Below are 14,792 nucleotides of genomic sequence, written 5' to 3'. Positions count from 1 at the left end.
CAGAGCTGGTTCTCATGTGGAAGAACAGGAAACATGGGGCTCAAAATGCTGTGCTCATGCTCTGCTCTCCCTGTTAAAGGGCTCCAGCACTTAGAAGATAAATAAGCCTGCTTTCAGGCAGAACCTACTATAATAAGCATGGCTAAGCAATATGATCATATCAGAAAAAGCTAATTTTGAAGAACCATTAAAAAATACTGGCTCAGTCGAGAGCATTTTCCAATGATCTGTCTTACTAAGAAGGCTAAAGAAGTTATGCAATCAAGATTAATAACTTCATAAAAAATAATAGGACCTCCTCAAATATTTCTAAGGGACATGCATGAACTTTCTAGAAGGCACTTTTCCTGTATAGCAAAAGCATTAAAAAAGTGCATAATACATGACCCAAAATTTCCACTATTAGCAACTTATGAAAAATAAAAGATGTGCAAAAGCTTTATGTATAACGATGTTCAGTGAAGCATTATGGAAAACTTGGAAACAACCCAGAGATTCAACTAAAGGAGTCTGGTTAAATAAATACTTCAATACTCAACTAATAAAACCAGTATAGTTATTAAAAATCATGTTCAGAGTAACAATATCAAGAAGAATAATAGCAGGTGTCATTTCTTAAGCATTTTGCTATGGGCTTTACATACTTATATAGTGCTCACCACCTTTCTTCAAGGCATTAATTTTAAAAGTCAGGAAACTGGGGCTTAAAATATTTAGGTAACTTGCCCAAGTCACAGAGCTTGCAGGAGACTAAATCATCTCTGAATTCCAAGTCTGACTGCTTTAAATTTTGTACTTTACTACTTTCCTGCCTTCCATGTAAATGCTACTAAAAAAAACTTCATGATACAACATTAGGGGAAAGCTAATATAACAGAGAAGTATGTATCACATGACGCCAAATTGTAAATGAAATATAGATTTAAATCTATCAAAAGGAAACACATAAAAATATCAGAAGTAATCTTGAATGACGGGATTATTTTCTTCTTTGTTAATTTCTTGAGTCCAAGTTTTCAATAATAAATTTATATTATTGTCAACAGAAAAAAAATACTATTTAAAATAAACCAAGTCGGGCCAGCCCCGTGGCTTAGCGGTTAAGTGCACGCGCTCTGCTGCTGGCGGCCCGGGTTCGCATCCCGGGCATGCACCGATGCACTGCTTCTCCAGCCATGCTGAGGCCGAGTCCCACATACAGCAACTAGCAGGATGTGCAACTATGACATACAACTATCTACTGGGGCTTTGGGGGAAAAAATAAATAAATAAATAAAATTATAAAAAAAATAAAATAAATAAACCAAGTCAATCTCTTCTTCATTGCTTTGACAAATTAAACTAAATTATATACAAATAACTGTATTAGTATTACCTTGTATATTCACATCAAAATCCAGCTCATCTTCACCTGCAATGTTAGATGCTACACAAGTATATCGTCCAGTGTCAGATATTTGAGCCTCCTTTATTTGAAGTGTGTGTCCATGTGCAGCAATATTAACATGATCATCTGATTTAAGGGGCTGTAATTCAATTATAATAACGTTACCATTAAGTACTCTAATAAATCCTCTAAGAGACCATGCAGCTGATATTTTTTATGCTTGTTTAATAAATAAAAATAAAATTTTATGTGAAACACTCAAGACAACAATAATTTAATTAATTTATTTTGATTAAACTGATTGTTTTTGAGTAATGACATTTTTATTTATTAAAAATTGTAGCTGATATACTTTACATCTGTGCCAGGTATTTCTCGGTGGTACATTTACACATTATTTATGATAAAAAATATGTTCTCAGGTACCATATCCATTTATCCATGTTAGAAAATAATATTTTCACCTCATCCCATATTGTATTAAAAAAGCATCTTTTATGATAATTTTGTAGAAAATGCTAGAGTTCTTTAATGAAAGATTGGGGGTATTAACATAATCTGATTTCATTTAAAATTACTATTGTTCATTCAGAAACATCATTACTTCATAGATGAAAATTTTCAGCCTAGAGATATTTATATTATGATGTTTTATTGAAAATATTACTATACTTAATGGAACATTAATCTACAGATATTTATATTATGATGTTTTATTGATAACATTACCTACATTTAATAGGACATTTCTTGTCTTCTAAACATTTTCATTTACACTAAATTCCTCCTTACTCCTTGAAGATTTTAGCTCCTGGCTCAGTCATTCCTTCTAACATTTGTAATTCTTGGTGATTTCAACACCCACACAGATAGTGTGTGCTCTCAGCTCCCTGACTTCCTCTCCTCTAATTTTCTTGTCCCCAACCCTTTCTCAGCCACTTCATAGGAGAGTCGTACCTAGACCTTATAATCACCAATAACTGCATCTCTTCAGTCTCAGTTTCAAGTTCTCCTTGACCGCCACCTCCTAACTGTCTTATTCACTTCCTCTAGCATCCCAACTCCAATAACTTTTTGACCCACAATCCACCGACCTTGCAATCTTTTCGCTGCCTCTCACTTTTCTGACCTCTATTCCCTCTTGACCCAGAGAAGGTCTATTATGGCAGTCACTCCTTGTATAAACCCTCCGTTGCCCCCTCTCTATTGTACTCCCCTGGCAAAACTAACCCTGGTTAATACCAGTCTCTGTCCATTTTGAGCATTCCCTGGTCTACTCAAGGATATCCCTCCAGCAACTGTGTCATGTCTCACCTACATCATCACCAATTTATTCTTTTCTACTGGATTATTTCAATTCCATACAACATAGTATAATTTCCCCCATTAAAAAAAATTCTTTAGACTGCAGCCTACTTCCACAGTTTTCTACTCCCCTTTATAACCAAATGACTTAAAAATGTCTTCTACAATTGCTGTCTTCATTTCCTCCCATCCTTTATTGAATCAGCTCTGAACAGACACTTCACTCTCTGTCCCACAACCTCTAAATGTAGAACTACCCCAGGGCTTAATCCTTAGACCTCTTTTATTTCTGTCTAAGCTCACTCTCCTGATGATCTCATGCAAAATCTTGGATTCGTTTTTGACTCTTCTCTTTCCCTCACATCTTGCCACCACCTTCATCCAAGAAACCACCATCTCTCTTCTGGACCCTTGCAATAAATTCAAATCTGGACCCTCTCTTTCTTCTCCCAACACAGGAGCGAATGTAATCCTTTTAAAATCTGAAGTCAGATCATAACACTCTTGTGCTCAAAATTTTCCGGTGGCTTCCCATCAGAATAAAGGCTAACTGCTCTACAAAGCAGTATGATCTGGCCCTCCATCAATCTTCTGCTCACATCTTCTGTGTTCTCATGGATCACTGCACTCCAGCCAAAATGTTGCAGGGCCTTTGTCCTTGCTACGCTCTCTACTTTGGAATATTTTCCCTTCAGATATCTCATGTCTGCTTCCTTCACTTTCTTTGAGTTTCTTCTCATATACCACTTTATCAGTGAGGCCTTCCCTATATAAATAAGAGATCACACCCCCACACTCATTGTTCTTCTTCCCTACTGAGTTTTCACCATAACGTCTACCCCATCTGGCACATTACATGTTTTACTGGTTTGTTTGTTTAGTTTTGTCTCCTCAAACTTCATATGAGTGGAGATCTTTGTCTATTTCCTTTGTAGCTATATCCCTCACTGTTTATCCCTAAAACAGTGTCTGGCAAACAATGTGCTCAATAAACAATTTGGGATGCATGAATCATTATTAATATTTCATCACATATAAAAATAGCATAATTTAAAATTTATATGCTAAAAGAAAAACTTCAGAGCATGAATAAATAAAATTCAAAGATTCTATCAGAACTTATTGTGGCTAACACTGCCAATATTTTTGGTGGATTTTCTCAAAAACACTATTTTTCTCAAGTAGTGTTGCTTATCTGAAGAATGAAATAACAGAAGAAAGGATATGGAAAATAAACAAAAACCACTATTTTTTGGTACACATTCTAGGGGACCAATCCCAAACCCTGAAAAATTTAGCAGCTTAAAGCATCACAATTGGATCAATTTCAGAGTCTGGATTTGAAACTGTAATTTAACTACTCATTATGAAATGAAAAAAAAAAAAAAACCTGCCTCATTCCTGGTGCAATTCTATCTTTATCCAATTTTATGTGTGTGCATGTGTAGTAACTACAATGAATGAAAAGACTTTAGATAAAATTAAATATAAAATAATAAGATTTCCAAGTAGAAAGGAATTATTTGTTTCCAAGCAAACTCATACAGCTTTGATATTGTACCATGAAGTGTGCTTGTAGTCAGAAAAGAAACTGTAAACAGAACATGGTGGGAGTTCCATATTTCTCCTTTTGCAATGGCTTCCAGATGAAACTTGCTTATTTTATAAGAGATGATTTTTTTTTTCTAGCTGCCAGTATTGTAAAATCCATCTGTGATCTGAAAAAATACAGCTATATCTTTTTGCATCTTAAATCATTTGACTCTGACCTGAACTTCTACAACTGGAATTTAACAGACCATTTGGTTGATTATATGTAAAACAGGACAAATAGCAGCTTAGCTATGTCACATCTGTACTAAGCACAGTGTTAAAAGCAGCTAAAAAGAAAATCTATTTTGGTGTAAAAACTCCAGCACATGTGTCCTTTTAAAACCTGCATGGAAGAAAATAAGTTGAATGAGAAATAAGGATGTGTGGTCTGAAAGTCAGATCATATAATTGAAGAATGTGCCTTTTATTTAAAGTTTCTTATTCCCCCCAGTTAATTGTATTGGGCACTTATTCACCACATTTAGCTTTTTTTTCTTCATCTTGGAATATTAAAAATTTTACCTTTTATAAGAGTTAGAAGTGTTTAGAGAAAGTTCTGAATAAACTTATGTACCCATGTTATATCTATCATTTTAACCATCCTTTAAACTTCTTGATGGAATAATACTAAATTGTTGAACATGGTTCAAGTTTTTTTACAGTTTTATACTCTAGGAGCATGAGATTTTGCTGATTTTAAGGTCACATTCTCGGAGTTATTTGTATCTGGTTTTTTTTTTTTTCCATTTTTTATTTTTATTGACCAAAACTTTGGGCTTTAAGAAACCATCAGCAAATGAAGAAACTTGTGACTGGCCTGTCCATCCTTGTACCAGCTGAGAGAGGCAGAAGGAATTGCATAAACTTCACATTCCAAGGTCAGGGTGTTGTTTACTCTGATCTTCACTTCTTTAGGGGAAAGACCTAGCCCCAGGAGGTCTCCTTTATTGATTATGGGTGGAACTGCATAAAAACAAATATTAAAGAGTTAAACATTGGTTCTTTTAAATACATGGAATACCATGGAAATCACGCTGAGGATTACTTAACAAGAAAACAAGGAAATAACTGAGGCATTTTCTATGCTCTCTTTTCATCAAGGACTCAAGTTAGCATCTTATAAAATGGTAGTGTTCAGAGGCAGAATGTGAAGGAAAATCCCTTTCTCCCTTCATCATTATAATTCGGCCAATGAGGCTAATATCCTTCACAGAACAGTTAGTTTCACTTGTTCCAGGTCCCTAGACACAGTCTGAGCATGACCCATAAAATGCATTTTATTGGTCATTAAACGGACTGATTCAAAAACAAGGCAATGAGAAAGATACTCTTCCTTTTTAAGAATAAAAACAATCGGGCTGGCACCGTGGCGTAGTGGTTAAGTGCACACGCTCCACTTTGGCGGCCCGGAGTTCACAGGTTCAGATCCCAGGCGAGCACCAACACACCGCTTGTCAGGCCATGCTGTGGCGGCATCCCATATAAAGTAGAGGAAGATGGGCACGGATGTTAGCCCAGGGCCAATCTTCCTCAGCAAAAAGAGGAGGATTGGCATCGGATGCTAGTTCAGGGCTGATCTTCCTCACATATACACAAAAATAATAAAATAAAATAATAAAAACAAAAACAAAATCCTGAAATGTAGGCCCTATTAATGGTAGTATTAGCTTTGCTCTTTATTTATAGGTCAATATACAGTGGATCAGCCCAAAGTCACTGAGGAACTCATTTAGGCTGTTGATTAGAGCATATATATTTAAACAACAGTTTTGTGCATGAAAGTACTATAACTCAGCCCAGAGGGTAATTCAGAAGGAAAATAGAGAAGCTTAAGGAAGTGCCACTGCCAAGTTCTCCAACAAGAGGTTAGTGAGTAGACTGAGTAGGCTCTTCACGTTTTTAAGCAATTGAGGTCATAGGCAAAATGCTTAATTGAACTTCCATCTTAACGAAGCAAGCTGCATAAACAACAGACTTTAATGATGAGTATAAATAATTATGAACTCATAATGAAAAACAGGATTGAAAAAGTTAGAAAACTGGGAGAAGAAATGAAACATAGTGCTCTTTCAGAACTTACTGTAGACTTTCACTTCATAGTGCTTTATCATTTCCCCTGCCTCATTAGTGGCTACACAAGAGTATCTTCCAGCATTGTCCTCCTGTGCATTTAGGATCTGCAGAGTCCTACCTCCTGAAAAGTCATGGAACACCAAAGACTCTCTGAATTCATAGTGGCAGCAAAGTATGCACAAACTACCAGTTTTAGTTCTTACTATTAATGTATTTCTCCTTCTATATGCCAATTCTGTCATAGACATTTGACACAAGACAAAACTACAACATAGATGGACACTACATGGTGGGTGAGGACAGTCACGAAGTCCTCAGTGGTCCTCTGTGGTAATGACTCTCATGCTCATTCTGACCCTCCCATGCCTCTGTACACACTCTAGCTAAGGTCCTTATTTCACTCTCTGCATAATTAGGTCTTCTGCTTTAGTTACCTTCTTCCTCTCATCTATCTGGCCTATCAGAAGAGATTGAGCTTGCTAAAACACAGTTTTTATTATGATACTTTTCTCCTTAAGAGTCTTCAATGGTTCTCAATTGACTAAAGCATAAAGTCAAAATTCTTTAATCCAGGCATTCAAAACATGACTCCAACATTCCTTCCTGACTTTACCTTCTTACCTGTCCCTCTCCCTGCCACACACACATATACACAATGTCTCCACTCAAGTGGGAGGTGAGGAATCTACTTATTATTATTTGCATATAGATGGAGCATTCTCACTTTGTACCTTTCGCACACTAGTCATCCTAATGGACCTGAAATCTCTCCTAACTCATTTCCAACCAACAAAATTCTAGAACTTTAAGGTCTGGTTGAAGTTCTGACGGCATCAAAGCATTTCCTGACCACTTCAGCCCATAGTGGCCATTCCTTCTTTTGAGTTCCTATAAAACTTGTCACTACCCCATTTATCATACCCTATGACTATTCATAACCCATGATTATTCATGGATTCATGTTGTTAATTAACTTTCACACATATAATTCCTTCTCTACATAAGACTGTACGTTTCTTAAAGCCAATGATCATACTTTTTATTTCTTTCTATTTTCACATATTGCCAGGTATTAGAGGAATAAATAAACTCTCTCAATCTAAATACTAACTCTCTTTCAAGGTTCAATTCAACAAGAAATGAATTTCTGTCCGTTTTGGCATTCCACATTATATTTTTAACAAGTAATTACATTGTGGTATTTACTTATTTGTCTTTTTATTTAGGTATTTTATTGTTTTTTCAAAAAGTAATTTTAGATACCTTAGATTAAAGATATATACAAATAATTTAAAAATTAAAATGGCAACAGAACAACATGACCAACAACATAAGTACTTTTATAAAAAATAACTAATGATTCTGTTTTTCTGCAATAGTAGATCACACAAATGCATCTTGGGCATCTGAAGTAAACTAATTACCTGGAAGAATGCGAATATTTCTGTTGGATTCTAAAGGAGTTCCATCCTTAAACCAGGTGATGGTGGCTGGAGGATATGAATAAGCTTCACAGACCAAAGATGTGGGGCTGTTAAGGATAACAGTGACATCTTCAGGGCTGCCATTACTATCAACACCAGCAATTGTAGGTGATACTAAAAAAGATTTAAAATTTGATTGAATTAATATATTTAGAAATGTCTCTATTTGTGCATTTCTAAATTTCCATTGTACTTATTGGTGTAATTCCATTCTCTAACAATTACAGAAACAGTTGATTGTTTTTATTCTACACAAAAGCAGTGAAAACCTCAAAAAGCTCACAGGGTAATGGAGGAGATGACACATAAAAATGAATCATAACATAATGTAGTAAGGGCAATAATGTGAATTTTGGTGCCGGATATATGAAGGCATACATTTAATACAATGTAAGGTGTGAGGTGTGAGGACTCTCACCAGGGAAGGCTCCTAAAGGAGATTTCAAAGTGAGTCTTACAGGATTAGCAGTAGTTAGAAAGTGAAAGGAGGAGACAGTAAGAAGAGAGAGCACACTGGGAGCACAGTAGTGTAAACAATGAGGGGCAAGCAGGGAATATGTAGAGGATGCATTCAAGGAGGTCAATACTGAAAACCAGGGTAACAAAGACAGGCAATTTGTTGCATAAAACATAATAAGGGACTGAATCAGAGCCTTGAAGGAAGGCATAAAAAAGAGGGAGCAACTAAAGAAAGATTCTGGGAGTCAATTGGCAGGACTTAATGATAGACTTTGGGGACTAAGGGAAACCAAAGTCAAAGATAACTTCTAGTTTTCTTGCTTGGGAACCTAGGTAAACTGTAGTGAAGCAACATAAATAGCAAATATGGAAAGATCTGCTCACTGAGGAGGGGGAGACAGTTTGTTCAGTTCTGAATATCTTGAATTTAGGTACCCATGAGAATGCCAGGTAGAAATATCCAATTAGCAATTATATAGAGAGATCCAAACCTTGGGAGAAAGATCTAGGTTACAGGTATGGATTTAAAAAGCCACGAATCTACAGGAGATAATTAAACCTTTGGGAATTAAGTTTATTAAAGAGAGGATCTAGAGTAAAATGAGCAGTGAGTAAAGACAAAATGCTAGGAGACCTAATGTTTAAGAGACGGACTAAGTAAGAGTCCATAATGGAGGGAGAAAGGGAGCAACCAAAGGTGTGCAAGGATAACTAGGAAAGAACACTGTCAAGGAGAAAGTGATAAATCATGTCCCAAACATTAAGATAAGGACTGAAGAATATCTGTTGCATCTACCAACAGGGTAGTCTTTCCCACGGGGCAATCTTGACAAAGCAGTGTCAAGAATGGTGTGGGCAGAAGCCTATTTTCAGTGGGACAAGAAGTATGGACAGGGAGCGGTTACAGTATGAAGTGATGGAGACAGTAGAAGGTGAAGCTGCAGGTACGGCGGATGGTGGGAATGACGGACATATCAAAGACAGCGGAAAGATATATGGTCAAGGGCATAAGTGCAAACAGTAACTGTGAACAAGAAGCATAACTCATCCTCTGGGAAAAGAAAGGGTAGACAGTAACTTATGGCTGAGTCGATCGGAAGTTGCAAACACACACACTTCAATAGCCTCAACTTTATGAAGTTGGAGGAATAGAAGGCTTTGATTCAGATCTCTCAGTCTTCAATGAATAGGGGGGAATGACAAGAAATATATAAGTAACCAGGAAGTGGGTGCGATGAGGGGGGGAAGTAGTGTAGTCAGGCAGTGTGACTTGGGATACCTGGGATAAAAAATAAGTGATCTCCACTGGAAAGAGTCTCCCGGAAGCTGGTGTCTCTTGGGAAGAGTCAGATTTCAATTACAGAAGGAGCTAGAAAGAGTATTAAATCAGGTCTCCAGAGAACAGAGAATAAGATTTGGACATGAGTCAGTACTGGGAGGTGAATCAGAGGTGGAAGGAAGGAGGCATGAGAAACTTAGAGCTCTAAGAGAAGCAATGAGCTACAGTAGAGGAGAGGAAATCTAGGGCTGGGCATTTGCACTTCACACATTGATGGGTGCAGGGAGCACAGGTGTGTTAGGACACAACTGGCTGATGAACTCTCATTCATACTTATCCATGTTTCTGTTGTTCAATGCTATGTTAGGTGCTAGGGCTAAATCCTTTACAAGATAAAAAGGGGTTCTGCCTTTGGGAGTTAATAGTTTTATATAATTATTATCTATATATACTATTTATTTGGCACTTACTTATACAATATCCAGTATTTTGATCTAACTTTTCTTGCATATATATCTCTTCTACTCAATTAGACTGTAAGCTACCTGAGGGCTGTGTTCCGTATGAGAGGTTTCTATGTATGAGACCATGTAGTGCCAAAATAGTCTAGCCAATAACTAAAAAAACAAAACAAAAAAAATTGCAAAAATTTGCATACTCAAATATAGGTCAGTTGATTTTAGTAGAATGAAAAGTATTTTGATATTAGTAATCAAATACAATACATTTAGGTGGTACTTTTTTTTTTTTGTGAGGAAGATCAGCCCTGAGCTAACATCTGCCAATCCTCCTCTTTTTGCTGAGGAAGACTGGCCCTGGGCTAACATCCACGCCCATCTTCCTCCACTTTATATGGGACGCCACCACAGCATGGCTTGACAAGTGGTGCATCGGTGCGCGCCCGGGATCCGAACCAGCGAGCCCTGGGCCACCGCAGCCGAGTGCGAGCACTTAACCGCTTGCACCACCGGGCCGGCCCAAGGTGGTACTTTTTTTTTTTTCTTTTTTTTTTTTTTGCTGAGGACGACTGGCCCCGAGCCAACTTCTGTTGCCAGTTCTCCTCTTTTTTGGCTTGAGGAAGATTAGCCCTGAGCTAACATTCATGCCAATCTTCCTCTGTTTCATACCTGGGTTGCCGCCACAGCATGGCTGATGAGTGGTGTAGGTCTGTGCCCTGCATCTAAACCCATCAACCCCGGCCACTGAAGTGGAGTGTGCCAAACTTTAACCACTATGCCACGTGGCCGGCCCCTAGGTGGTGCATTTTAAATTTCAAAACATGAGCAGAAATTAATAGTCTATTTTACTGTCATTCTTGAGACATAAGCATAACTTTGATGCTGCAGGAACTGAATGCACTGTTACTTCATCATTCCTAGTCCATTCTTTTTTCACAGAGTAGCTCTCAAAGAGCTTGGTATTCAAATGCACAAGCTAATCTGTATTAAACCAGAAAGAAATCATATGAGATTTAAAACCTAAACCTGTGGTCTCAGTCTCCATATTAACCTAGGAGTCTTCACAGCTCGTTCATTGACCCAACACAGAATTTACACATCATACATTAATTTCAAGGGAAGGGAACTTATCTTGGAAGAAAGAGCTACTAATTAACAGGTAAAAGACCTACATTTGAATTTTTCAGGTAGTGTATCTGCATGGTAGTACCCTTCAACTTTCTTCCTTTAAAATACTTTAGGTATTAGTGAATTAGCAAATGACACAGATAAACACACATAATGACAGATGAGCAGCATAGTACGTGACGAAAAATAAAATCTAAGGTAGTCGCTCATCCCAGTGGAAACAGATGTTCTGTTCACAGTACTGCTACGTGAATCGGCAAAGGGAAGGAGGAGAGATGTGCTTTAAGACAGAGGGATGCACACTTCCAAAATAAAAGCATTCTAAAGCTGTTTCGTTTTGTTTTAATCCTTCAACCTCACAAGGAATTGTGTTCATTCACGATCACTCACGAGCAAGTATAAAATTGTGGTGCACTTCTCTGCTTCTGTTCTTCAGCATAGTTACCAAACATAGAATTCAGTATGGGCAATTACCAAAAATGGCAGAGTCCCACCAAAAAGAATAAAATATCTCTGGGTGAGCCCCTTTCACTGGTGACCTGCTTCTCTTTGGGCACCATATATTTATCCTGTACTACTGCTTATTTAATGTCCTCTTGTTCATAGTCGTGTCCCTAGCACAAAACACAGCACGTGGAACACAGTAGGTATTCCAAATGCAATGAATGAATGTATGAATTAATGAAAGAGAAACAGCAAATGTACACAAGCACTGGTCATCCTTATATAATGTATATTTCTATGGTAGAAACATTATGTAAACAGAAAAATAAAAGAAGAGAATTTAGCCTATAGTCATGCCTGATTCTTCAAGATTTGAAGCAATGATTACACCTACCCAGCACATTAAGACTGAAACTTTTGCTCTTGTCACCAGCTGTATTAGAAGCCAAACACGTATATCTTCCAGTGTGTGACACTTGGGCATTGGTAATTTGAAGAAATCGGCCACCAGACATAATGTGATGAGTGTCATCTTCTTGGAGGAGCTGCCCATCTTTGTGCCATGTAATTTCTGGCACTGGATTCCCTGTAACAAAAAGCCATTTTTTAGAGCTGGCTAATAATCACATGTCTACAATTGATAATTTAAAGAAGGCATTTTCACGCCTTTGCCTTTTTAAATATCCCACTTCTAAAATAATGCAATACCCACTCTTTTTAAAATAAATTTTCAAATGTAACCTAATTTATAATAATAATGATCATGCTATGATTTTAAAGATATACATAGATTACAAATCATATTCAAATGAAGATTAGTTTTCATCTATAAGTGAAATAATTCTAAATTAGTCTTTGTGTTTAACTAAATTTATACCATATCTTAGACTATTACAATAAAATATTTTCATAATAAAATACACTTAAAAAAGAAAAGAGCATGCATTTTTGTTAAAATTATTACTCAAGAATACCTTTGCATTCATATTACATTTTTTGTGTGTGTGTGTGAGGAAGATTGGCCCTGAGCTAACATCTGCCAATCCTCCTCTTGTTGCTGAGGAAGACTGGCCCTGGGCTAACATCCATGCCCATCTTCCTCCACTTTATATGGGACGTCACCACAGCATGGCTTGACAAGCGGTGCATCGGTGCGCACCCGGGATCCGAACTGGCGAACCCCGGGCCGCTGCAGAGGAGCGTGCGTACTTAACCGCTTGCACCACTGGGCCGGCCCCTTCGTATTACATTTTTAAAGAATATATCTTTCAGAGAAAGCTATAAAAAAGGAAAAAACTTTAATGAAACAATTCAACAAGAAGTATTTTGAGTTTATACCAGGATACTAGATATATAGATAGGTAGGTAGAGATATATAGTAATTATCTCCTTAATATTTATAGCTTACAGGGAAAAGATCTTTCATATTTATTTTAACATGGAACTTATGTTAAATATTGTTTTAAATTGCTTAAACAATTTTTAAAATTTTAAAACCATAAAAGCATGTTTTGTTAGGAAAGAAGTCTAAGTTGATATTATATTAAAACTGGAAAGCTCAACTCTACTGCCCATGGAGCCTGTTCTATGGCCCTGCCGAGGGAAGGGAAGCAAATTTGCAGACCTACTCAACTTCTGAGTACAGCACCCAGTCCCACCTGATTAGGAAGCCTGACCAGAGAACTGGGGCAACCATGGAGCCTGTCCTACAGCTGCACTTGGGCAGGACACTAAGCCAGCAGTCCTCTCCAACTGCTCCTAGCCAATAGCACCCTGACCTCACAGCTCAGGCAGTGGCCTCATCCAAAGAGACACAGATAGAAAGCTCCACCTGCCCAAGGATGCTACCAGCTGAACCATCCAGAACCCCAAGCTGAGCTGACTGGTGAAGAACTGTCTCTGCTGAAGTGAGCCTGTAAAGTGTGGAAGAAGAGACCTTTTACTCAAGTGTGCAGATACCAACACAAGGAATCAGGTAAACATGACACCATCAAAGGAAACTAATAAAACTCCAATAACTTAACCTAAAGGAAGGGAGATCTATGAACCATCTGACAAAAAATTCAGAACAATCCTCTTAAAGAAGTTTAGTGAACCACAAGAACACAGACAGATAGACAACTAAACAAAACTAGGAAAACAATGCATGAACAAAATGAGGAGTTCAAGAAAGAAAGAGAAACCATCAAAAAACAAAACAAAACAAACAAATCCTAGAGCTGAAGAATACAATGACTGAAAAATTTAAAAGAGAGCTTCAACTACAGACTTGACCAAGCAGAAGAAAGAATCAGTGAACTAGAAGATAGGTCATTTGAAATTATATAGTCAGAGAAGCAAAAAGAAAAAAGAATGAAAAAAAGTGGAGAAAGCCCATGGGACTTATGGACACCATAAAAAGAAACAATATACACAGTATGGGAATCCCAGAAGGAGAAGAGAAAGAAAAAGGGACAGAAAGTATATTCAAAATAATAATGTCTGAAAACTTCCCAAATTGATATCCAGATTCATGAAGCCCAAAGGATCCCAAATATGTTGAACTCAAAAAGGGCTACATGGAGACACATTAGAATTAAATTTTCAAAAGTCAAACACATGGAGAGATTTTGAAAGCAGCAAGAGTAAAGCAACACATCACATAAAGGGAACCCCCATAAGACTATAGGCAGATTTCTCAAAAGATACTTTGCAGGCCAGGAGAGAATGGGATGATCTAAATATTGAGGAAAGAAAAACCTGTCAGCCAAGAATACCATAGCTGGCAAAATATGAGCAAGAGAGGATTTTCCCTAACAAACAAAAGCTGAGAGAGTTCATCACCACTAGATCTGCCTTACAAGAAATGCTAAAGGGCATTCTCAAGCAGAAATAAAAGGATGCTAATTAACATGGTAAAAACATACGAATGTATGTGCAAAATTTACTGGTAAGGGTAAATATGTAGTCAAAGTCATATTCTCTAATATTGCAATGGTGATGCATAACTCACAATTCTAGTTTAAAAGTTAAAAAAACAAACATATTAAAAATAACCTTAACTACAATAATTTGTTATTACATACACAGTACAAAATAGTAAATTGTAACATCAATAATCTAAAACGTGAGCGGGAGAAAAGATGTAAAGTTTATGTATGCTATCAAAGTTGTTATCGGCTTAAAATAGGATGTTATAAACA

At 37.1% G+C, this 14,792-nt stretch overlaps 1 protein-coding gene across 5 annotated transcripts in view; it reads right to left on the bottom strand.

Moving 5' to 3' along the window:
- The window catches only part of HMCN1 (hemicentin 1), a 465,592-nt gene that overhangs the window by 119,258 nt on the left and 331,542 nt on the right, over positions 1-14,792 (bottom strand). For all 5 annotated transcript variants that reach the window (XM_087439017.1, XM_004424923.3, XM_087439001.1 and 2 more), the window contains 5 exons: positions 12,005-12,196; positions 7,783-7,956; positions 6,366-6,479; positions 5,103-5,248; positions 1,376-1,526 (listed from right to left, as the gene is read on the bottom strand). In XM_087439017.1, coding sequence (XP_087295143.1) covers positions 1,376-1,526; positions 5,103-5,248; positions 6,366-6,479; positions 7,783-7,956; positions 12,005-12,196 — 777 coding nt within the window. The remainder of the gene's footprint in view (positions 1-1,375; positions 1,527-5,102; positions 5,249-6,365; positions 6,480-7,782; positions 7,957-12,004; positions 12,197-14,792) is intronic.

The sequence above is a fragment of the Ceratotherium simum genome, chromosome 2 (genome assembly GCF_057802395.1).
Source record: "Ceratotherium simum simum isolate JZ-2026a chromosome 2, ASM5780239v1, whole genome shotgun sequence".
Taxonomy (NCBI): Eukaryota; Metazoa; Chordata; class Mammalia; order Perissodactyla; family Rhinocerotidae; genus Ceratotherium; species Ceratotherium simum.
The sequence above is the reverse complement of the archived record's forward strand: the minus strand, read 5'-3'. Positions and strand labels throughout refer to the sequence as shown.